Raw genomic sequence first — 25,449 nt, 5'->3', positions numbered from 1 at the left:
CCGAGTTTTTCAAGTTTTAAAAACCCTATCACAATAAACCATGGCTTCGACTACCATTTAATAACATTTCTCTTTACAAAAGATCAACTGTAATAGTCTTAAAGTTTCGATTTTCTGGATTTCCTTGGCCTCATGAATTCGATTCCTCTCTTTTTTGTTACCATCATCACAGCACCATTGTTGTTGTCATTTTCAATCAGCTGAATTACTCCACTGGCGATTAATTCAGGACTGGGTAAATAAACAAATAAGCAAATAAATGAACTGAATAACATTTCCTGTAGCAAGGGTTTTACATTATGAATTTTAAGGTCATTCCGCTGAAATAGAACCTGCACTGAGATTTTTGTGAAACTTTGCCTATCGATTGTTTATATTATAGGAACTTAAATTTTGAATTAAAAATGAGGGGTCCCCATGTTCGTTAAGGAGCAAAAGCACCTTGTTTATACCCATATAGATCCTTATAATAGCACCATGATTGTAGTTACGATTGCTTGCTAAATTCACGTTTCCGACGGTTGCTTTTTGTTCTTCACTGAGAATTGGTCCATATTTATTTTACACAGAGAAATTTATTACTCAATTCAAAACAACAGAAAAAAATGATAGGTCACCATACTCGTTTGCGGGAAAATGACGATTTACCTCTATGGCGAGAAAAAGCCGCCATTTTTAATGAGCGCGCGCTAATCACGCGTGGAATTATGCGCAGTAGGGATGCGCAATGCAATACTGGGGAATGACCTTAAACATACAACCACAAAAATTGTCTTTCTGCTCTGGAATGATTATTAAGACATAAAAGAATTTTTTGTACTCAGAACGCAACATTTTTTTTTAGAAAAAGGGGAACTTCATCAGGCACAATAAAATGTTCATGCCAAGAAGGGTTATATGATGCTCATTAGGGTCTCGAGGGAGATAAAATAATGTCAGATATAGGTGTTAGCTAATTCGAAGCCATCGACTCTACTCAAAGAGGACTTCCGTAACCCAATCTCAGTTGCCTCCCTTATGCGACGCTTGAACGTGTTCCTTTCTGTGGCAAGAACTTTTGTTTGGCTGGAACCTACTGAATGTCCCGTGAGCTGGCAATGTTAATAAATGGCTGACGAATTCCATGAAAGATGTTCCTTTACTCTAGCTTTTAATAAACGAGAAGTTTCGCCAAAATATTCTTTGCCACATTGTCCACAATGGATGTGATAGACTGTTCCGCAGTTTTTAGGTTTTCTGTTTTGTCCTTAACAAGTACTAATTTCGATCTCAGAAAATTGAAAGGCTTGGGACGAGTGTGACCTCGTGTGATTTAAATGCTCTTTGTAGGCGTTCCGAAAAGCCAGGTATTGCTTATATGCACGATATCTCTACTGTATAAAACATCATAACATTGGAGAAATCGGCCAAGTGGGGACCCGGTTTCTGATCACTGACATGACCAAGAACGAAGCAAGAACCACGCTCGACCTATGTTTGCGCAGTTAAAAACAAGTGTCCTTCATGTACCTGATCAAGCCTTGTTCCAAAACCAAGTCACGATATTCTAAATTTTTCTCCCCGCTCAATCCATGTCCAAGTAATGGCAATACCAGCTCAGTTTCGGTAAAGCTGGGGCAAATACAATTCACTCTGATTCCTTCTGTATCTTTAAGACCCTATCAAAGATGAAAGATAATATAATTATTATTCTAAACTATAGATTAGACGCAGAGGTATCTCTTTGAGCACAAGTTGCCTGTCTATGACGTTGGACATTAGCATTATAGGTATGTAATGCGGGCAGATTACCAATGCATGCAGGAGGCTATGAAGCAGTGTTTTTCAGTTTGCATGCAACTTAAGCCTTAATGCCAGGTACCTAGCATTATTGCCAGGCATTACTGTCGAACCTTCACAAACGGCCGCCTCTCTACAATGGCCACCTTTTTTGGCCCTGGCGCACAGTCCATGCATTCACTGTTATTTTAACCTCTCTGCAGCAGTTTTAAGGTACACTGTAACCTTTAGAAGAACTAAAATTACTTTGCCACTTGTGACTCAAAGAAGCACCAACTGCTCTCACAAAAAAGGTACAGTAACTGAAACTTTGTGTTTGGTACCAGGATGGTTGCTACAAAACACGTTATATTGAATGTTTTACTAGTAAAATATTACAAATATACCCCTGCACTCTGTGAAAATCCACAAACACCAGCTTTTGTGGCAGTATATACAGCCTGGTCAGGTCCCATAGGAAAAATAGCTGAAAGCGAAACAAACCGTTTAAAAACCCCTTATTCATCCAAGTGTACGTAAAAAATACAAAGGCAAATTTCTTTTTTCGTAATATCTAAATTTGAATAGACGGTTTTCGTATTCCCGGTATTGGACTGGAACTAGCTTGCAACTGAGGCTAATGCAGGGAGTCTTTTCAAATGCTAATGACATTGATCTCTTTTTAATGATATTCCCCTGCATGAGCCTCTTTTGCAAGCTAGTTTCAATCCAATACCGAGAATACAAAAACGGTCTAACTAAAAATAAGGAACTTTTCATTCATTAAGGAGGGGGAAAGGCTAGTGAAAATAGGGGAGAAGAGGGTCACAAATTATTTAAAACAGGGCTTAGAAGAGGGTTTGTACGCATTGCTGTTAATAAATATCAATAAATAAATCAACCAATCAATAAATAAATAGTCAGACAGGTCTTGACATGTCAACTGTTGCATAGAAAGTAAATTTATTATATCAAAGAAAACATATATCTTCACATTCTTAGACAGTAAAATGGTTCTTTCAGTCAGAACCACCTACAAATATTTTCAAAATATAAAATCAATCATAAGACATTCAGATGCCCCCTGGACCCTTGATCCTCAATAAATTATTACCATTTTTTGTGAGAGCATTGAGATTTTTGATGTAATGCACTAGAAATAAATTATTATTATTATTTTGTTATTATTATTATTATTATTATTATTATTATTATCATTATTGTTAATTGCGCATCAGAATATTTAAACAATACTGAGAATTTTTCAATCCTCATTCTCTGCCAAGATGTCACTATCTTCCCCAGAGGCACCTAAAATTATCTGTGCCCAGTTTTTCCTCACTATCTTCCATAAAAGGAGGAAATTGAAGATAATGATCATGACCATTCATCTCACATTGCTGCCTGTATAAGACCAGGGAGGATAGCAACATAGCATAGCAATAAACAGAGGATAACAATAGAGGATAGCAACTTTCTGTTATGAACAGTAATTTAGTTGTTTCTATCACGTCTTTTAGCCTGGGTAGGGGGGATCATATCTCTTTTGGATTAAATGAGGGGGGGGGGGGGGTAACAGTTTTTTTCTGGAGGAAATTGGGGGAGGGTATACAAAACCTGCACCAGCCCTCCCCCCATCTGGTACCATAAACGGCTGCTTAAAAGCCCTTCATAAGGGGTTTTGGATGGGCTCATAAGCAGAGGGGCTTATATCCGGGAGGGGGGAAACTCATCAAAAAATAATATGCTACAGCAGTGTTGATTGTTTTTCATGTCCTGGTTTTTAAGTAAGCTTGGTCTTTTTTTTTTTTAAACTGGAAACATAAAGATGTCACTTCATAAGCGGTGACACTGACACACTTTAATTGATGGATGCCCAACAAGAAACATAGGGTTGTTTACCATTTACATGGGGAAACCAGTTTGACAATGGCCCATGGAAATGGTAAACAAAATTCCTGATGGTAATTTCCATTTGGATTGGCCACTTACCATTTACTCAAAAAACCCAAATTTACTGAAAGAGACCAGAAGGAGTTTAACTTAATCATAATTCCAAGATAGCGGTGAAGAATTGCCAATGGTAAACACATTTTTCACCAGGAAATTTTGGTCGGCAATTTTGGACTACCTTTCAAGACGTTCCACTTATTTCAAAAATTTCCTGGCTGGTCAAAGCAAATCATCTTATCATTAACATTCTGACTGAAATTAACAGAGTTTTTAGGTAAATGATAAACAACAATGGTTACCGAAGGTAACACATAGTAGCCCCTCTCTGATTTTCCTTGTCACTTGAGGAGAACGGACAGCTGTCCATAGACTTCATTGTTATCCAAGGCAAAGGAACAAGAAGTCATGCAAAGCTCACACACCTGCCATTGATGCAACATTGATGATAACTCCACCACTTCCACCATGTGACTGACCCATATGGAGAACACCAAGAAATGTACCAAGAATTACACCCTTCTGAAAAGGAACATTAAACGAAGCCACTTAATTAATGATACCCAATGAATCCATTCCAGGTTAATTAAGACAAAGCATAGCATTTGAATTTAGTGGCTGGTGAATGGGTAATTTCCTTGTAGAAGACGGGAGGGTGGGGAACATCTACAGCTCACTTTGGTTGATGTTTTACTTTGATTCTTCACAGAGTCTACACTATTTTAAATGCATGAAAAATAGAAAGGGAACTTTTAGTGTTGTTTTCAACTGGATATCTCCAGAAGTTGAATTCAAACACATATAGTAGTACATATATAGTAGAGTTAGATGGTATATAACAAGGTCACAGATGTGAAAATACAGTCCGACCCCTCCCCAATGGCCACTTTGAGGACAGAGGAAAGTGGCCATTATAGACAGGTGACTGTTATGTGGAGGTATGTCTGTAAACATGACCCCTAATTGAGTTAGCAAACTCAACCAATACTAACAGCTTGCCAAACAGCATACATTATCATATATTAATAATTCTTTAGTATCCACAGAGGAAATTTTTTCCAGAGAAGTGGCTCAGTGTGGGCCAAGGCATGAGTAATGGTTGGTCCTTAGCACAATATATACATGTTACACAAACCCAAGCAGCAAAGATTCAACTGGACATAAAACAGTAAGGCCTTATTTACTACATTAGCAGCCTTTTAAGCAGCTCATAAGTCTTGTCATACCTACCAAGTTTACATCAACTACTTTCTCCCAGGCATCTGATTCATTTTGACCAAGAATACCAGCATTGTTGCACACAATGTTTATTTGACCAAATGTCTCCTTTGTTTTCCTAAAGGAATCTAACAGAAAAAATAACGCAAAGAGTACTACAATTTATTCACATACATAGATGTTGTACTTAACAAAACTTAGACTAGATTTTCAAAATATTTCAACAGTTCTCAAGCTTTATAGTTTTTCTCCCAATTATATTAAAAATGGACAGGTTTTAACCCTTACTTAAAGAATTAAACATGCTTTAAACATCTGGACCAGTGGTTATATTGAAACAGTTACACATTATAAAATATGTTCTTTTAATTACCTTTCATTTGAAACTTTGATGTAACATCACAAGTAATAAAAATTACTTTCTCTGAACCATATCGTCTTTTCAATCTCTCTTCAAGTTGACAACCTTTCTCTCTTTGTACATCTAATATTACAACCTTGGTATTAAATTGAAAACAATATGTTATAACTAAATAATGAAATTATTGTCAGTGCCCACCTTCCACTGAGGGTGGCAAAGGGTTATTTGAATATTCGTGAATTTATGATAAAAGCCCTTGTTACAAGTAGCTATAAAGATATGTATGATGCACAAATTTTGCCAAAAGTTATAAATAAATTTGTGTGTGAAATGGGATCACAACCCCCCGCCACCCCCCCCTTTGCTACCCTCTCTACTGACATAACACTCAGCACAATAATTCCCCGACTGCCACCGTTCTATTTCCCAAGGGAATTTCAAATGTTCTTTTCACTATTCAAAAGTGGTGTTTGAATATCTTTGAACTCAACTGGCAAATATCTGCTCAAAATAACCTGTTATACAGGTTAAATTTCTATGCATGAAACCACTTCCACAATATCATTGATAAAGTCTAAATCATGGCCTTAGGCCCCAGTTATATGGTCTCAGGTACCCAAGACAACCCTCTCCCTGAGTCAATTTGATTGAGCATTTATACATGTATGTGAAAATGTTGTCTCTGTAGTCCGAGTCAAAGTTGACTCTGCACGATCATTCATAACAATTATTTGATTTTCAAATGTGCAAATATCTTTCTTTATTTATTTCTGCTTTAAATCCTAAATCTAGACATTCCGTGACAATCGCCAAGCTGAGAGTTGTCTCAATTAGGCGAGCCAAAGTGTTTAGATGAAGAAAAGTTGTCCTGCCCGCCAGGGTTACCCTACCTGCCAGGGCTAGACAACTCGCCCACCTGAGTTGTCCCGCCCTCTGAGACAGGTTCGAGATCCTGTTGTAAATGGTTGGTTGAATTTTGCAAAGAAATAAGTGAAAAGTTACCTCAGCTGGGATAAGTTGGGGGGGAGGGTTGTATTGGGTAACTGAGACCATATAAATGAGGCCTTTATAACCCTAACACGAGCAAAAGAAATCCAACATCTACCATTTTAAATGAGCGCGAAACTCTTTTTGCGAGTGGAATGGAACGAGACTTTCCGACCATTTGCCCCCAAGACATTTTCGAACCTCAGCCCGGAAATTTTGGTTGAATGGATCGCATTTGGCATAATGGAAAGCACCCCAAGAGACCCAAAGATAAGTTGCGTAAAACTAAATTGTTTGATCTCTAATTTGCATCGTACACAGAACTCGTTACCCAGATATCACCTTCAAATTCAGTTTGCATGTTTTAGTATGGGACATGTCACTTACCTTACAACCTCTATCCAGTAGCGCCGTGCAAATCTTCTCGCCTATACCTTGTGCCCCACCTGTTACAATCGCTACACTTCCCTGGATCTTCATTGTTTTTCACTTTTTTGTAAACAAATGAAGAAATTGCGTTCTTAAAAATTTTACTAATGTTTTGCGTCTTGTATGTCCGCCATATTGGCCGAGGGTCACTGAGTCAGACTTTCCCGACCTTGTTCCCAGGGTCCTGCACCGCTTGGTCTACCGCAATCGCCTCTAACTCTTTGAATACCAACTACGTGCTCTTTGTACCACTTGTGACGTCACAATTTAAATGTCATCAGATATTCTTGATAAGCAGATAGTAGTACTAGGTCAGGTTTAGATATCGACGACATTCCGATGTCGCAAATCGAAAAACAACGTTAACAGTTTTGGTGCAAAAACGGTGGTAAAATGGTCCACTACGCCTATGATTAATCAAGGTCCATTTCTATGAATGTCAATATTCCAACCCATAAAAGTGATAATGTCTTGGATCTTATTATTACCAGGTTAGATGAAACAACGACATCAAATTTCTCAATCGATGACCCTGCTATCTCCGATCACTTTGCTGTCCATTGTAACTTGGCTGTTTCAAGGCCACCTAACCCGAAACAAGTCCTAAAGTCACGAAAGCTGTGCAATGTCAATTTACATAAGCTACGACAAGATATAAACTCATCTACTTTAGTCAAATCACCTTCGTCAGATATTACGGAGCTTTGCGATCAGTATGATGCTGTTTTATCCTCTATTTTGGATGAACATGCACCTCTGCGCACAAGGATTATCACCCTAAGACCTCATGCTCCTTGGTATAATAATGAGATTAGGAAGCAGAAAACCATTTGTCGTAAACGTGAACGGTGCTGGCGTCGTTCCGGTCTTGCGTCTGATTACCAATCTTACGTCGACCAGTGCCTTGTTGTGAAAAACACTATTTTTAAATCAAAAATGGATTATTACTCCAATCTTATCGACGAGGCTGGAAGCGATAACAAGTCTCTTTTTCGCACCATCGACCGCCTTCTCCACAGGAAGCCCGAGAAGTGTCTTCCGTCTTGTTCCTCGGCTACGGAACTTGCCAATAATTTTATCACCTTCTTCGAAAATAAAATTATCAATATAAGATGTAAACTCGAAGCTGCCGAAATGTCTGATCTCTTCTGTACTTTGGACAAATTAACGCTCGACTGTCAGTTAAATGCCTTCTCACCTACTTCAATCGTTGAACTTTCGGAGGTTGCACGCACTGTTGTGTCTAAGTCTTGTAGCCTGGACCCTCTGCCTGCCATCTTGTTAAAAGAAAATTTTGACATGCTTCTACCCACGCTTTGCAGGATTGTAAACTTGTCCCTGGAATCTGGATATGTGCCTCCTTCACTAAAAACCGCCGTCTTACTGCCACTACTCAAGAAACCATCCTTGGACCACGAAATCCTTAGTAATTATAGGCCTATCTCAAATCTCAAGGTCATTTCAAAAATCATCGAAAAAGTTGTTGCAATACGTCTTCAGGACTACTTGGAATCCAACCAACTTAATGAGCCGCTACAATCAGCCTACAAGCGATTTCATAGCAGTGAAACCGCTCTTGTACGTGTACACAATGATATTTTGCGTGCCATTGACGATCGTCACTGTGTTATACTCCTGCTGCTTGATCTATCTGCTGCTTTTGACACTGTTGATCACGACATTCTTCTAACAAGACTGAAATCCAAGTTTTCAATCTGTGGCACTGCCCTTGAATGGTTTCGTTCCTATCTTACAAACCGCACACAATTTACCTTAATCGATGGAAAAAAATCACAGTCTCGTGAGCTTAAATGTGGAGTCCCCCAAGGTTCGGTCCTAGGGCCTATCCTGTACTTACTTTATACTGCACCACTGGCTGACATTCTACGGTACCACGAAATGCAATTTCACTTCTACGCTGACGATACTCAGTTATATATCTCTTTTTCAACAAACAACGACGTCGAATTAACTAATGCAGTTGGAAAAATTGAGGAATGTTTGTCTGATCTTGACAAGTGGATGTCTCTTAACAAGCTAAAACTGAATAAGGACAAGACGGAACTTCTTTATCTATACTCGAAACACAACCCGCAGCAGTCTCTACCACCAATCCGTTTTGGTCAAGACATAATTCAGCCATCTCAATTTGCTGGAAACATCGGTGTGATATTTGACAGTACCATGACTATGCTTCCGCATATCAGTTCTATTTGTAAATCAGCCTCTTATCATCTGCGCAACATCTCCCGGATAAGGAAATTCTTATCTACGAAAACCACCGAGATCCTGGTCCATGCTTTTTGTGTCTTCCAAACTCGACCACTGCAACTCTCTTTTGTACAATGTACCGAAGTGTGCTTTAAAAAAGCTCCAGTCTGTTCAGAACGCCGCTGCCCGACTTATCACCTGTTCCCGAAAGTACGACCACATCACTCCAATACTGAAAGAATTACACTGGCTTCCTATTTCTGAACGCATTAAATTCAAGATTATGTTACTTACCTTTAAGGCTCTTCATCAACAATCTCCTATCTACATTCAAGATCTAGTAGCGTACTACCAACCTTCCAGAATCCTCCGATCATAATAATAATAATAATCAATATTTAAACAGGGTGACCCCTTCAGTCGCAGGACTGGTATCAACGGGGGCCCTGTATAACGTAAAATAAAAAGAGCATGTATAAATAATATATATCTATAAAAAAAACTAACTACTTTAACAGATACGCTGAAATGTTTAAAAAATTTAAAAGCTTAAAAAGGTAATAGCGTTCTCATAAAAATTGGATATAGAATTGAAAATGTTCTAAAAAATAACCTAAGAAAAAAAATCGGAGATAGCCTTGAAACGTTCCTTAGGTGGTAAAATCTTTATGTTCGTTGGAAGGCTATTAAATGTGCATGCACCATGATAATAAAAAGACTTTTTAGCGACATCTAAATGAAATTTAGGAAGTATAATGTCAGTGATTGACGATCTAGTGCATCTGTTAAAAACATGTTGGTTGTCGCTCTGGCAGCGTAACAGGAAATAGTCTTTAAAGTATAGAGGAACTTCTCCGACCAAGCACTTGTTAACTAACAGTGCACAGTGCTTTTCCATGGTTTTTGTAAGAGAGGGCCAGCGTAGGTTCTCGAGTATTGTTTCCGTGGCTATGTCAGGTTTAAAACCGTATACGATTTTCGCAGCTCGTCGTTGCAGGCGTTCAAGAGTCTTTCTGTTAGTGCTTCCCAGAGGGCAAAAGCACGTATCACAATAGCTTAATATCGGTAGCACCGTGGACAAATAGATCTTATTTGCTGCTTCCGTGGTTAAACAACCTCGTAATCGTGACAGGAGGCCAAGTCTGCTAGCAACTTTTGACCTTAAATAGCTTATGTGATCGTTGAAAGATAAACACTCGTCTAGCAAGACTCCTAGGTACTTGAACGACTTTACTTGGTTGACTTCCTTTCCTTCCATGCAAAGCGGACTATGAGATTCAGATCTGACTAGCCTTTGCCGAGTTCCAAATAAAACATACTCAGTTTTCTTTAGGTTGAGGAAAAGACCGTTTGCTGTTAACCAGTTAGAGACGTTATTGAGATCAAGGCTTAAGTTCAGCTGTAGTTGGTCAATGTTTGAAGCAGCAGTAAAAATAACGGTGTCGTCGGCATATAACATAACACTAGACAGACCAACGGCCAAAGGAAGATCGTTTATGTAAAGAATAAACAAGAGAGGCCCTAACACGGAACCTTGAGGTACTCCGCTACTGATGTTGGCGGCAGAAGAAAGGTGATTTTCAATGGACACTCTCTGAGTCCTGTTAGTGAGATAGCTCTCAAACCACGAGAGAGGCTGGTCTTGAATTCCATATCTGTACAACTTGTTTAAAAGACCGTCATGAGGAACAGTATCGAAAGCCTTTTTCAGGTCAATAAACACTGCCCCCGTCAATAGCCCTTTGTCCATATGACCACGAATTTTATCTGTAAGGAAGGTAACGGCCAACTGAGTTGAATGATTTGCGCGAAACCCCGATTGATAAGGCGAGAGAAGAGAGTTTTCTGATAGGTAGCTATGTAGCTGATGGAAGACAGCTTTCTCCAGAATTTTCGACAAGATCGGTAAAATTGATATAGGCCTGTAATTGTCCAGATCATCTTTGTTTCCAGATTTGAACAAGGGTACAACCTTTGCTTGCTTCCATTCAGACGGGACTGCACCAGTTTCAATAGAAAGATTTATCAAATGTCTTACACAGTCAGCTATCACAACTGCGCTGTCCTTTAAAAGTCTAGCAGGTAGACCATCTAGACCTGTAGCTTTCTTGAGTTTTAGGCATTTAAGTTGCTTAAGCACAAACGGTTTACCCACTGCTGTGAACTCAAAATGATTCTTTGTAAACAGCTCCTCGGTTGTAGAATTAAAAACTGGTCTTGCATACCGGCATGATTCAAATAACTTGTTCACAACAGAAGTAAAGTAAGTGTTAAACAATTCTGAAATGCTTTGTTTATCAGTAACAATCTTGCCCTCTGCCTTGATACAGGTCGGAATAGATTTCTGTTTCGTGTCCGGCATTATTTTCTTCACAGACCTCCAGAAAGATTCAGAATCGCCGCTGTTCTCTTCAAGTAGTGATCTACTATAGCTTTCCTTAGCACGTTTAATCCTTGCACTGACTTTGTTTCGGAGTAATCGATATGCGGCCAAATCGGTGTCTAATTTTGATCTACGATATTTCTTGAGACTGGCATCCCGAGCTCTCATCATCTGTTTGATTTCCAGTGTAAGCCATGGACAATTACGTCCTCTAACTTTTTTGTCGATTAGTGGAGCATGTTTGTCACATTCAGCCGTAAAGTTGCATTTCCACAAAGACCAGGCTTCTTCGACGTTAGTCGAACTCAACACATCATCCCAGGGGATTTTCTTCAAATCACTGCAGAAATTAGTTGGATCGTATTTAGCATAATTCCTGCACTTTATCACACGAGGTTGTTCTTTGAAGTTATTTATCTTTCGAACTGAAATTAGCATATCATGATCACTCAGACAGGATTCAGCAACTACGGCTCGAGAAATGTTTCGTGGATTTGTGGTGGCAAACAGGTCAATAAGTGTAGCGGTGGTTGACGTAGACCGTGTTGGTTCATTAATCAACTGTGTTAAACCAAAGGTTTTAAAAATCTCTTTCAACTTTTTGGTTTCAGAGCTTGGTTTCTTAGGCAAATAATCACAGTTGAAGTCCCCGTTTACAATAATTTCTTTTCCCTCAGCCGCGGCAGAGTCCAGGCTGTTGTAAAAGCAAGCCAAATAATCTTCGTCAGGCTGGCTTCTGACTCTGAAGGTGGCCGATAAAATGTTCCAAACAGTATGCTTTTTGATTTAGGCAGAAAAATCTCAATCCAAACAGATTCATCAATCTCGAGGTCAGATCGGCGCACAGCATTAATTGACTCACTGACAAACACTGCTACACCGCCTCCTTTCCTCACCAATCTATCTCTTCTAAAAAGTGTAAAGCCAGGCAATGACACTTCTGCATCCGAAATGTTACTGTTGAGCCATGTCTCAGTTAAAGCTATGATGTGAATTCGTGGACTTTGCGTTATGAAAACACGAAGTTCATTTAACTTCTTCCTCAAGCTTCTGATGTTTTGATGGATGAACTTAAGACCACGCAACTTTAGGGTAGCATCAGATGTTGCTGGTACAACAAAGCTATCGTTTAGACTGTCATCGAACTGTTGCTCAGCAGAAGATGGAACTGAGCAGAAATGACAAGTCGAGCCAGATTCAAAGTTCGCATCCAGGCATTTTAAATGGAAGCGCGATTTGCATAAAACGCAAAATCCAAAAGCCTGATTTCTTCTGACCGTCTTGAGACACCGAGGACAGGTTATTTTAGTGGAAGGTCCAGGATTCACGGAGATATCATTGCACTGAAGCAGTAAACTTGCAAGAAGAACAGATCTTGTAAGCCTGACAAGCTGAACCTTGGCGACAGGAGTGAGGGAAAATCCAAAATGGCGCCCACTAGAAGTTTTCTTTCTCACGGGCTGCTCAAAACCGACGAAAGAAGAGAGCTCCTGTCCAACAGCCAACCCAGAGCTATTGACTTCTTGGTTAACCAACGGTGTAAGACATTTAGAATTAGAAAGATCCCTTGTAAACACGAAGACGAGTAGAAGAAGAACGCCGCTTCGCATCACACGACATACCGCCATGTTGTCTCTCTAACCATCGAGAGATCACTGAAGCCGAAGCCTAGAATAATAATAATAATAATAAATAAATATTTATATAGCGCCTATCCATGCCTGCTCTAGGCTTCATCACACTTATTACTTCTTAACCCCACAAATTTTCACCTGAAGACATATGGTTCTCGAGCTTTTGCTGTTTCCGCTCCTGAACTCTGGAACAGTCTACCTGTTTCTATCCGCTCATGTGACAATCTAAGTTCTTTTAAATCTAAACTCAAAACTCATCTTTTTAAGAAAACTTATTATTCTTAGCGATTTTTACTTTCTATTACTTTCTTAAATGCACATTTTTAATTATTAAGATTAGTACAGATCATTTTGGCGAATTGTACAGCGCCTAGAGCAGGCATGGATAGGCGCTATATAAATATTTATTTATTATTATTATTATTATTCTAGGCTTCGCCCGTAGTTAACATCCAACTTTTCACGGCAGCCAGAAAGAACATACAACGCAAAAGGTAGTCAATGTAAAAGGGCCGAGAAAACCAGAAAGGAAAGGGGCAACAAACAAAATTGAGAACGGTTAATGGCAAAAAAAAAAAAAAAGAAAAAAAAATTGGCTTATGCGCATGCCCAGAATTGAAATTTTGCTCAATTTTGTGCCTAATCCTAAAAAAAAAAAAAGAAGCTTTCTTAGCAAAACTTAGGCTTATTTAGCGTCATGGCAGCTAGAAGACCTGACTAAACGGTTTAAAACGGTATTTTTTGGCGAAAGTTTGGTATTCAAAGGGCTAAGGGCCTGTTCACATGGAGGGAGGGTGCCCCGGCTAACCGAGCTACCCTGGGAGGGCTAACTTCTCGTTCGTTTCTTTAGAAAACGCGTTGAAGCGTTTATATGCTAGACAGGGTAGCTCGCCTACCCGGGGCACCCGGCTAGGCGGGATAGCTTTTTACCATGTAAACGGTTTGTGACGGGCTATCCCGGCTAGCCGAGGTGAGATAAACCGCAAAAACATGGCGGCACGAGGTGAATTTTTTCGTAGTTACCATTTGCCAGTGTTATCTGCCGAACAGAATGACAGTCAATCTGAAGAGATCAATGTAATAGATGAGCCTCAGGCAGAGAACAGACCCGTGCCCGTGCAGGAAGCTGAAATAAGATGTCAAATAATTTCTTTGGTCGGCCATTTTGTTTGTTGTGCTTAGCGGCCACTCAAAAGATAGCCCACGCAGCCCACTCATTGTCCCGGTTAAGTGAGTTGGATGTAAAGGCGGGCTATGTGTCAATCCCTCTAGCCGAGTAGCCCGGTTAGCCGGGGCACCCTCCCTCAATGTAAACAGTCCCTAAAAGTACTGAGCATATAACACCTGTTCTACGTCGACTGCACTGGTTACCTATTAGACAACGGATAACATGCAAGATTCTACTCATTACATATAAAGCATTGAACGGCATGGCACCGAAATAACTGGCTGATCTTCTTCAACCTAATCAACCTAACAGGAATCTAAGATCTTCCTCAAAAAATCTGCTAGTGATACGAAAGTCTAATCTGAAAACGTACGGTGATAGAGCTTTTAAAGTTGCCGCTCCCAAACTTTGGAACTCACTCCCAGCCAATCTCAGATCTAGTTCATCGCAAGAAAAAGAATAAGATTAAGAGATACCAAGAGACACACTGGTGCGGTTAGGTGCGTCTTTGTTTTATTGAACATTTTTTTAATCTTTAACTTTTATAATGATATTGTAATTTTAAAGGAAGGTGAAGAATGATCATCGCAGTAAATTTTCCAATTTAAGCAATTGGAAAGAAGAAGCCTGAAAAAAATCAGGGCTTCAACGGGATTCGAACCCGTGACTTCCGCGATACCAGTGCAATGCTCTATCAACTGAGCTATGAAGCCACACATTGGGAGCGAGGTCAATTTACTGCGATGATCATTCTTCACTTTCATCTACAACCGCAGTTCAAATATGAATTATTTCATATATACTTCACATGATATTGTAATTTTAAGTGGCAGCAATTTGATCAGTAAAACATTTTAAACCGTTATGGTGCAATTAGTTACATTTTTTTTTTTACTGGAACTTTTTCATTTTTTAATTCGTATATATGATGATATTGCAATTTAAGTAGAAGTGGTTTTAATTTTGATTGCAAACATTTTAAAGCGCCATTGAGCTATGGAAATAAGCGCTATATAAATTGATGTATTGTATTGTATTGTATTGTATTGTATTGTATTGTATTGTATTGTATTGTATTGTATTGTATTGTATTGTATTGTATTATCTGGATAAATCAATATCCAGTGGATAAGTATTGGTAAACTAAACTTAACTGCAACTATTCACTGGGGTTTACTTATCCGGTGGATAGCGCTACTACTACATTCATACATTGTACATGTAGCGCAGGGATTGGGAGGAGGGGGGTGGAGGGAAGGTTTGGGAACTGGACTAGGCCGCGATCAGGACTCACACTAGCAAAGGAGGCCCGCCAACCAATCAAACATTGCTTTTGTTCATTGACAGTTTATTTTGGCTAAAATAATTCTTCAGTGTAAGGCCATGGAAAGGAAGCAAAATAAAAATATTCGTAAAAACAAAGCACGTAAAAACGGAACTCCTGGCATCGCCCAGTACAGCCGGATCAAAGATCTTGGGGATACACTGCATCGCAATCGTGGAATTCTGTAGTAGACGAAACCAGGAGGATTTAAACATATATAGCTTTTTAGAACAATTCAAAAACAATAAATCCCACGGGACTATGAGCGAGTGAGATGTGTGACAATTTTTATGACAATTTTACATTTTACGCTATGATTGTAACCAAACTATCTTAATTTGTAATTCATTTTTAATTGTTGTTCATCTTAACTTTATACACTTCCAATGACGTTTTTTGTATTTTGTATTTTTGACCACGTTAATAAAGCGATTGATTGATTGCCTGATTGATTAATTGAAAATTAGCAGCAGAAAAACAACGGAGGCTACTGTAACAACTACTGAAGCTTCATCAAACACAAAACGACCCATATGATTTTGTTTAGAATTATTCCATAATTCTATGTGCTTCAGTTAAGCTTTATAAATATGAAAGGTCGACGAAAAGGGGCATACAACTTGTTTTTATCAGAAAAAAACTATTTTTTTAAGACGACCACAACATGCTTTCGTTGCGCAACGAAAACGTTTGTAAACAATCGAGTTCGACGAACAACTGCCCCACAAACCCAAAAGACTGGCACATCAGAGGGAAAACACAAACTATCAGCTTCAATGTTAGGAGAAATTGAGTGAAGAACTGACTAGGCTTCTGTTATTTCCAATGACAGCTGCTTTAGATTTATATAAGATAAGATAAGACAGACTAAAGCAGATACCAGAGATAACTTTATTTCAATATCGTACATGTAGATATATCACAAGAATTAAGAGTAAAGACTATGTAAAATATAAATACACCTCGAGGCTCATAACTGACAGGGTCGTTTGTGTCTCTGTAAAGAAGGCTGGCAGGGACTTATCAATGATGTTCCCGCAATTTTTGGAATCCCCTGACAACTTCTCTACAGTCATTTTCCGACGGAGTCTCCTTTGCGCTTAATAATATCTATTTAGTTCCTTCTTTACTTATTGTTTTATTTGATAGGCTCTCCTGGATTTCGTAAGCGGAGACAGCAACGCTTGATCTCTATGCTTTCCGTTGTTTAGTTCCGATCTGACTTGGCAGTATTCACGAAGTATATGACATGGCTTCAGCAAAGTCTGTTTGAGCAAGAATGATTAAAAAGGGCACAGTAAATGAGACAGTTCTATTTGAGCTAGGCCTTTTTTGTAGTTTGTCTTAAGGATCATAAGTAGATTACGCTCCGCCGATCGCGCGCGCCAGTAAATGGACATTTGCTTTTCACGCCCAAAAATTGTAATTACTTAATTCATGCGACTCGCGCAAGCAGTCGTTAAAATTGGTACAAATCTGATAAAATCTCTCAGTAGAGTCTGAGGAAATAAACCTGTCCGAATTATAAATAGAAAAAAAGATAACATAAACGAGATCGATGTTTCCACTGATTTCCGAGTAACTCATGTATCTCTCACCTTTAATTCACTTCTTTTCCTGCCAGGAATATTCGCTCCCATTCCTGCTGTAAATCCGTCACTTTCAAGAGCTAGAAACACAGTCATCGCCAGAAAAATAACAAAAAACGAACAGAAAAGGAAAATTTTCATTATTATAACCATTGACTTGGGTTGTCTCAGTGATAGTCGATATAAGTTTCAATACCATTTATGTTAAACACTGAACAGGTGACTTTGTCAGACATTTCGATTGACTTTTGATGGGGTTTGTCAACTCTTCCTTTAACGTATTAAAGTGGGAAAGGTTTATTTTAAAACATTTCAATCAAAGAACGATAGAAAAAGCTTAAGATCATAACTAAAACTGAAGCTTAAAAGAGATCTTTAGTCTCCTCAGGTTGTGAATAGGGACAGTAATCTATGGGACTTTCTTTGATTAAGCATTTCCTGAGAGTTTTAGGACAGTCAAGTATATTGTTGTATTTTACCAAAACCAGGAAACCAGTTAGTACATGGGATTTTCTATAAAGAAGCGCTTATATTTATCTCACGTTACAAACTTTTCTGTTCTTTTCTTGAGACGGTTTTTCTCTTGTCAGTCAGATCGATTTAATTTCGGTTTAACCGGTTGAAAGGGTCTAGACTGTAGTAAGTCGAGCTACTCTGGTTTAGCTCGTCGATTACGGATTATGATAATCCATATATAGTCAAACGGACAAATGGAAATTTACCATTAAAAGTCCCTTTCATCAGTCTTTCAAAACGTCTTATGAATATATATGTATGGCGTTTGAGAAAACAAGTGAGGAAAAAAAATAGCATCTCTTTGGCAAAGCATCTTAAAGCACCCGCCATTTCTTCTCCACCCTAACTCGTCTCGCGCATGAAAAACAGATGTGGCGGCGCACGTGTTGTAGTAGGTAGAAAAGATAAGTTTAAAAGCACCAAGAACGAATCACTTTTAGACAATGCTTTCTTTGTCATTTCGCTAAACAACGATGGCAACTGCAATTTAACTTAAACTGATAGAGCGTTGGCGTGGGAGTTGACCTCTTTTCTTCTGTAAAAACTCAGTCCTTTTGTTCCAATAAAGTAACATGTATGCTAGCCACGTGAGTGAAAATGTTCTATTAAGATTACTATAATAAATTCTCGTTCTCTTTGTATGTTGTGTATGTCTTGTTCTCTTTTGTATGTTTCGAGTCAAAAATGTATTTTAATGATGCTGAACCTAGAAATATCAAGCTTTCCGCTGAAGCAATTGCTTGTACATAGCCATTCCCTACATGGCCGAAACACTTTTTGCTACACGTGATAGGATTCAGGTAGGACTCCAAAACATGCTTCAAAACGCCTGCAAACCTAAGCCTGGCGCATTCACAGTCGAAATTGCTGGGCTACTCGCCTCCCATTGTTGCTCGACCATCCAGTTTAATTCATCTAATACGAAGTTTATTACAGTCTTTCACCCAATAGACTCGCAAGTGATTTCAACGTACTGAAGTGACACCTTTTTAGATGGCAGCTTTTGAACACGTTCAATTTTAAGTTGAAAATACTAACTCTCCCTATCCGTTTTCTTACACTTCTTACTCATGTCATTTCTGAGAATTTGGCGATACATGAGGAGCATATATGTATTTGAATGTTTTTATCATGTCTAAATCTATCACGTGCACCGATCTGCTTGGCAATGCATGAACAATGAAAGAGAAGTAAAATCATGATCAATCTTGTGTTGCTTTGCTCTGATCTTTATTGTAATAGTGACTTCTATGTATAAGTTCAAACTATGTCATTTACGAGTTTGTCAAGTTACGTTGTCATCAGTGTAAAGATTATTAATAATAACAGTTGGGTTGATGTTTCTTTTAAGATCTTGTGTCTGTAATCTTGACTGCACCGTGTTTTCCTTTCACTGGACTGGACGAGGACCAGGAATAGCGAAGTCATCGTCTTGTAAGATCTCCCGTTTGCAATGTTCCCTCGCCACTCTGCACATGCTATCCAGTGCACGTTTATTTGCCTCGAGAGATTAAGACAAATCAATGAAAATGTTAGAAAAGATTGCAGAGCATGAAAAAACTTAGTAGAGAGGAAGGATGGTCGTGGTAATTTTAAAAAGAATCTACTCTGAAATAGAAGAATTTCTGTTTTGTAAGTGTGTTATTTCTACAAGGTACCAAGGCGATTGGGTGCCTTCTGCCGCATGAAATGTTTTTTGTTTGTTTGTTTGTTTTTTTTTACTTTTCTCAGAGGATACGCATTTTGAACCCTTGACGAACATTTCTATTAGTGTCACGGAAGGCCGGGTTGGCATCCCGGCGATTGAAAGTACCTATGGACGAAATTTACTGTTCAGTAAAAAAATAATATAAATTTAAGCAACAATAGTCCAACCAGAAAAAAAAAAAAGAAACAAAAAACCTAACGAAAACTTGGAAACCCTTTGCCAAGCTTAACAAGCTCGCTGCGGTGCAACACACGATTACACAATAATCACTTATTTGAGTTTACCTGAGGGTCTGAGAAAGAGCCTAAGAAGTTTGCTTATATAACTGATTTGAAGTTGCAAAAATTAAAGTTCTCACGATAAATTTCGTACACTAATAACAGGTCACAACTTTATCCGCCATATTTCGGTCTAGAGAGTTAATACTGTACCGCAAATTATTTTTTAGGCCTTTCCAAGAAACCTGTGCACGATTATTTTTTTTTACAATTGTTTGGAATAAACCGTCATGAGAGCAATGTAATATATCTGAGATTTTTCGTCGTAGCAATCTGGTGCTTTACTACTTGAGCCGCATGCAGCCAGGTTGAAAGAGGCAAATAAAAGAATATACTATACCGTCGAAAAATTAGAAAAATGAAAGATGAAGTCAGTAAAACCTGTAGTTGATCTCTTTTGAATGGGGTCTTTGCGCTGAAGCTCTGGCACAAGGGAAGATACATTGCAGCTAGAACGAGGATCGAGAGAAAAAACGCTGTTGCGATTCCCTTCTTCATAATTCAGTCGGTATCGATTGGAAGACTTTGCAAGAGTTTGCGATGCTACTGATGAGCGCTTTAAAGCTATTGCATTTTATAGACACTTAACTACAGCTTTCCTTCGAAAATGCAATCAATGCGGAGTTCCGTTAATGACACAGACTTGTAAATAAACGGAAAATCTATCAATAGTTTGTTAACTATAAAGTAATCAAGGAACCATTTTATTTGCAGTGCTCTGATTAAGCCGCATTTTAATGGCCAAGTGAAAGAAACTTGAGACGTACTTTTTTCCACTACGACAGAGTTTAATTCTGATTAACAGTTTGTTTACAAATCCTCTACGTTTAACATTTTTTTGACCAAGCGAATTACTAGCTTACGGCATTTTAAAACCCGAACTTTCATGATAAAGGCTTACCGAGCGAAACTTATTGAACGGTATTGATAAACTTGGTATTTAGTGCATTAAAAGTTTAGTAAGCCCTATTTCCGACCACTTTTCTTGTGATGTTAATTTCACCACGTGGTTTCTAAATGGTATTCTTTTTGGCACATATATTTGTCCATTTTATTAATGTTAACTCCATTTCCGAGGCCTCTAGTGCAGTGAAAGGAAATTAAAAGATTTACTTGCCTTACACGTTATTTACCTAGATTATTACATAAAATCCATTGTAAGGATTTTAATTTCCTAAGCGTCATTAGGACTGACAAACCAACAAATGTGAAAAAAGCAGAGGAAACTTCGCCAAAAAATAAAAGCACATTAACTTACACGAATAAACCCGCTTGTTTCTGAAAACAGATCGCGAGTAGCTTCTTTCTACCACGGATCGAAGAGCTGGGACGCATTTTCAATCAGTTTTATTCCATCAGTTAATCAAAGTCCAATTACTTTCACATCCCAAGAGAGAGAGAGAGAGAGAGAGAGAGAGAGAGAGAGAGAGAGAGAGAGAGAGAGAGAGAGATACAGGTAAACCGCCGCATCCCTATTAAAAATTCTAAATCCAAAGCTAGTAAAATTAATAGATTATCAAGGCACTTTTTAAGGACCTCTTTCCAGAAAGTCAAGGAGCAGAAAGGCTAGAATACATTGCTATATCTGCTGTAATTTGCATGCGTACAAAGTTATTTGGAGAAGTGAATGGAACCTCTGTGTAGTAATTTAGAAGGAATGCTTGTATACCTGGAGCACTTTGTTTATTTCTTAGGAGAATGTGCTTCATGTTATATAAAAAACAGCACAAATTAAAATAACGGCTTTTACTTTCTCTTCATACCAGTTAACGTTCACCGTTTGGAGGGAAATTGCTTTATCTCAAATCTGCTTATTCATTTATCTATTTAAAAGAAAATAAAGCCACGGAATGTTCTGAAAAACGTCAGAAGTTAAATTAATTCGTTTTTATTATTCAACACCTTTTCCTTCGTTTTAGTCTGAACGCCCAATAGCTCTTAAACTGAAGCCTGTGTTGTTTCATTAAAAAGCTATTTTTATACATACATTTGAAATGAGGAAAGAGTCAACAAATGTATGCCAAATATATATTTGCAATAGCGGTGCCAAAACTTTGCTTTTTCCAGTATTTGTATGAGAGCTTGCGCCTACGCGAATAAAATTGCCGGCGACGTTTCAAGATTTACTTAAATACATTTTGAGAACTTCAAACACAAAATCGTTGCCTTCGCAACAAGTTAGGATTTTCAATACAGTGTCTTAAATCTTCTGTTTTAAAAGCACTACAAATATTTATATACAAGAAGCAATTGAATTAAAAAAAGAAAAAAAAATCAGTGCAACGTTTCAATAGCTTCAATTTTAGTATTCTTGTAAAACTGAGTAAATTAGGACCAGCGAAAATTATTCACTTCTGATTCATAAACAGGTGCAGGCAAATTGCAAGCAATGTTTCCACACGGTTCACATATATATATTTTTGTTATATAATGAAAACACAACTAAGTTAAAGTAGGTTGCGTACTCATGTAGATATTTGGCTTCGTTCTGTTTCTTCTGTGCTTTGAGACCGATATTACGCGTTATTTTGATCGATTCTATGACCATTCAGTCAATGCTGAAATTGCCTACAATTGGATGACCTAGCTCTTTTAATTTATTTCTGTTTCAAAGTAAGTTATTGGAAGTTTCCAAACACAGCAATTAGCAAACACTGTTTTATTGCCGGCTAAGGATCGATAAACCACGATTTGGTGAAAGCGTGAAGTCGGAATAGCTAAATACATAACTACTATATAATTTTGCAGGCTACTCGAAGAGTTCGTCCCGATCCGCTGATACAGCGGGTGGAGAGAGGTGCTGAGAGAGAAAAGTTTCTCTTTAGAAATATTTTTGGATTGAGCTTTCGTTCTTTTAAAAGTGTGACGTACGAAACATTTAAGTGGCGTTATAATATTCGCCATAGTTCACTGACATAAACTGCTTATTTAGATGGATTCAATACTTACCATTCGTCTTGTATCCCAGTTCCCAGTACCCCCGTTAAATCCTTCGCATGGTCCGAGGACCACAAGGGCGGAAAACAGAACCGCTAGCACAAAAAATCTAAAGGTGCCTCCTTTTCTCATCCTTCTTTGCTTTTCTCTGGTCTTGGAAAACGTTAAGATCAATAGCTGTGTTTGATTGTTCAAGGTTGGTCGACTTAGAGGTTTATATAGGCGAGTGTCGCCTTCTATCTACGAATTAGAACTTGTAAATAAAAAGACGTTGATACAATGTCAACTGTATATATTGACGGCAAACGTTGCATCCGGTCATGAAATGACGCTTAGCTTTGCGTGCTCGATTTATCTGTTTCCATCTCACATCCGAAGGATTTAATGTTGCCACTTATAATTTCCTTTATTTCAGAGTAGACAGTAAAAATTGACATCCTGCCACTTAGCCTGTGTCACCAAGAAAAAAATTGTCGTGGAAAACTGTTTGTTTGCCGGTAACTTCCGAAAAAATATTTAAATGTGAGCATTGTTTTTTTTTTTTTGCGAATCAGCAAAGCAAGAAAGAAATGGACAAAGTTTACTCATCTGTATGGTACACTTACAACGGTGTCAACAACATTTTGAATGTGTATTTCACATTCACGTGCAAATCAGTACCTTTTTGAAAATAACGCAATAACTTGAAATAAATAACGTTTAATTTTCTTTTGGTACCAATATCGGAACAAACATTTCCCTTAGTCACTCCTAACGTCAGTTTGAATCAGCGTTAGTTACGCGAGCCTGTTTTAACTGATCATGGATGCATAGACAATGTCCTTAGCTGCCGTTTGTCTTTATTCTTACACTTTTGCTTCGAATGTGTCAAATGTTAAAGCCGGTAAGTCGATTTTTCCCGCTGCCGTATCTTTTTGGTCTCCGCTGGCAGGTCTTTCCGCAAATTCAGTACATCAAACAAAGATATCAGCTTATAGTACAATGAAACGCGAACAACTTTTTTACATTTCCATTATCCAGATTTCCGTTTCCCATAGATTCCGACAAATGTATTTTCGGTTGAATCAAAGAAAGGGTTAAGATTGTTCTAAAACGAAATGTCGTGGACAATTTTGATAATTGCACAATTGTTCTATTCTGACAACGTTATCTCTACAAAGGTCCGTCAAGTATTCAGTAGCGTCACTCAAACAATTTGGCACGCATTGTCACGACATATGGCCTGTTTCCCTGCCATTTCTTTCTGCCAAAATACAATTGACATTTTTTGTACCGAATTAAAAGACGACTCTCCAAAGTTAAATCTGTTGTATCTTGTCTCCCGTTGGTAAAATATCTTGGGTATATTTTTGAGGTTACGTTTGTGTGGAAAATGAGCCGGTTCACCATCTGGTTTTTAATGAACAGTTTATTACGAAATAATCACGCGAACGGCTTTTAAGCGGGGTAAGCAACTCAAACAAGACCTAATTTTATCGCTGTTTACTTGTTATCTTACAAACACAAGGAAGTGTGCAGGAAAAACAAAAGCATTTTTGAAAAACCACCTGAAAAAATAGATTAAATGTCCTCTATGTTTCCCCCTTTTTCTTCTCTTAAGTGGCAATCAGATAAAACCACTAGGCGCGGCCGATGTTTACTTATCGCGGCTGAACATTATAATAGAGAGAGTAAGAAACCTACCATGATGGTAAATTAATTGTATTCTGACCCGAAACTTCCACAACATGTCAAGTTTATAGTCACTAAGTTTAACTGTTCACTGGCTGTTACACAATTAAGTTTTCAAACAACAAGAAGCCAGCAAGGGCATTTTCACCTTTGAAAGTTGTTGTGCTTTATAAACCTTAAGTATATCATGGGTTTGTAGTCATTAACAAAGATATTACAACAATTACTACCCTGACTATCGTACAGACTTTAGTAATTCCCCGATACAATCAGTATCTGTTGTAACGGTCCTGTAAGTTGGTAAGAACCCGTGATGCACGCGAGCTAACAGAAAATAAAAATCAGGTCATTTTAACCACGCTTTTTTGTGTCCTTAACAATAAAGGGTTTGACGAAAGAATGAAAGTGAGACATGCCGACTGAAATTTCCTTAGGGGAATCTCCTCGCTTTTTGTACTGATTTACTCATAGCTCTCTGACAATAAACCTTCCGTTTACCTTTGATCGCAAGCCTGCGTCGCGAACACTGTGCCAAGATACAGCATTAAATTTCCGTCTACAACGCTGGCTATTGATCACAAGTCTTGACTTAGCTTCGGGAAAGGTTTATCGTCGGAGGGAATTTGGCCCTTTTAAAACGGTTGAGGCTATATTAAGACGGTTAAGATTGCTGCAAAGTAACAGGTTTTCAAGATATCGATATGGAACACAAAACGACAGCTCGATTCAACAGACATCATGTGCACATTGAAAGTCCCTGAACATACTCTAGTGCTATTTAAACAAAAAAAGAAACGCTTTTAAATTGCTGGCGACTTAAAATCAATGAAATGATATTGCTCTCCAGGTCTAAGCGATACGCCCAAAGGCTTTCAATAAAGGATTGTCAGACCGGAAGGTTTCCTGTTTTTCAGGTTTGTGGGCGTATTATCAGAGTTTTGGAGAGTAAAAGTAAACGGAAAATACACTGGCATTGCTTTGATAGTCTAATGACAAAGACTCGCACACGTCAGACTGTCTCAGTGCTTATTTTCTTTTATTACATGTGCCAAACTTTACAGTTAAATCAGATATCTTCATCTGTGCTTTTGGAAAAGTTTGCTGTTCAGTTGTATATGTATTACATGACGTAACAAGTCAGCCGCTGGACATGATTTTACTCCTTCAAAGGCGCGGGCGCTTCTTCGTCTTCCATAAACTCTCGTTTGCAGTATTCTCTCATCGCATGACACATGCTTCTTTTTTCCTTCATCACCTGCAAGAGAAAGAGAAACGTGTTCCAGTTATGGTTTCTTCAACTTACCTTCAATAAAAGCGTTTGAAACTG

General features: G+C 38.3%; 1 protein-coding gene and 3 long non-coding RNA genes across 6 annotated transcripts in view; all 4 read right to left on the bottom strand.

Moving 5' to 3' along the window:
- Positions 1-41: 41 nt before the first annotated feature.
- LOC110053020 (15-hydroxyprostaglandin dehydrogenase [NAD(+)]-like) lies at positions 42-6,879 on the bottom strand. Its single transcript, XM_020759209.2, has 7 exons — positions 6,662-6,879; positions 5,300-5,423; positions 4,939-5,054; positions 4,134-4,230; positions 2,166-2,245; positions 1,510-1,658; positions 42-231 (listed from the first exon to the last, which is right to left on the bottom strand). Exons 1-7 carry the CDS (start codon positions 6,752-6,754, stop codon positions 99-101), a joined length of 792 nt encoding a protein of 263 aa, XP_020614868.1. The 5' UTR covers positions 6,755-6,879; the 3' UTR covers positions 42-98.
- Positions 6,880-16,300: 9,421 nt separating this feature from the next.
- On the bottom strand, positions 16,301-17,294 carry LOC149106903 (uncharacterized). Its single transcript, XR_016209963.1, has 3 exons — positions 17,209-17,294; positions 17,022-17,092; positions 16,301-16,688 (listed from the first exon to the last, which is right to left on the bottom strand). It is a non-coding gene; the product is annotated as an uncharacterized LOC149106903 (long non-coding RNA).
- A 1,442-nt stretch (positions 17,295-18,736) lies between these two features.
- Positions 18,737-22,698, bottom strand: LOC110052968 (uncharacterized). The gene is made up of 2 exons (XR_002297094.2): positions 22,464-22,698; positions 18,737-19,029 (listed from the first exon to the last, which is right to left on the bottom strand). It is a non-coding gene; the product is annotated as an uncharacterized LOC110052968 (long non-coding RNA).
- Positions 22,699-25,139: 2,441 nt separating this feature from the next.
- Positions 25,140-25,449, bottom strand: part of LOC110052995 (uncharacterized) — a 208,340-nt gene continuing 208,030 nt past the window's right edge. For all 3 annotated transcript variants that reach the window (XR_016209621.1, XR_002297100.2, XR_016209620.1), the window contains exon 2: positions 25,140-25,377. This is a non-coding gene — a long non-coding RNA (uncharacterized LOC110052995). The remainder of the gene's footprint in view (positions 25,378-25,449) is intronic.

The sequence above is a fragment of the Orbicella faveolata genome, unplaced genomic scaffold, assembly GCF_042242905.1.
Source record: "Orbicella faveolata isolate gen_17 unplaced genomic scaffold, um_ofav_v1 contig_3, whole genome shotgun sequence".
In the NCBI taxonomy this organism is placed as follows: Eukaryota; Metazoa; Cnidaria; class Anthozoa; order Scleractinia; family Merulinidae; genus Orbicella; species Orbicella faveolata.
Note: the sequence above shows the minus strand (reverse complement) of the source record. Positions and strands in the feature narration are given on the sequence as shown.

Excerpts from the sequence above, each read along its gene's own strand:
- LOC110053020 (XM_020759209.2), bottom strand. The coding sequence starts at position 6,754 with ATGAAGATCCAGGGAAGTGTAGCGATTGTAACAGGTGGGGCACAAGGT. Across the intron at positions 5,424-6,661 it reads TACTGGATAGAGGTTGTAAG|GTTGTAATATTAGATGTACA; the intron begins GTAAGTGACATG and ends TTTAATACCAAG. Across the intron at positions 5,055-5,299 it reads ATCAAAGTTTCAAATGAAAG|ATTCCTTTAGGAAAACAAAG; the intron begins GTAATTAAAAGA and ends TTTTTCTGTTAG.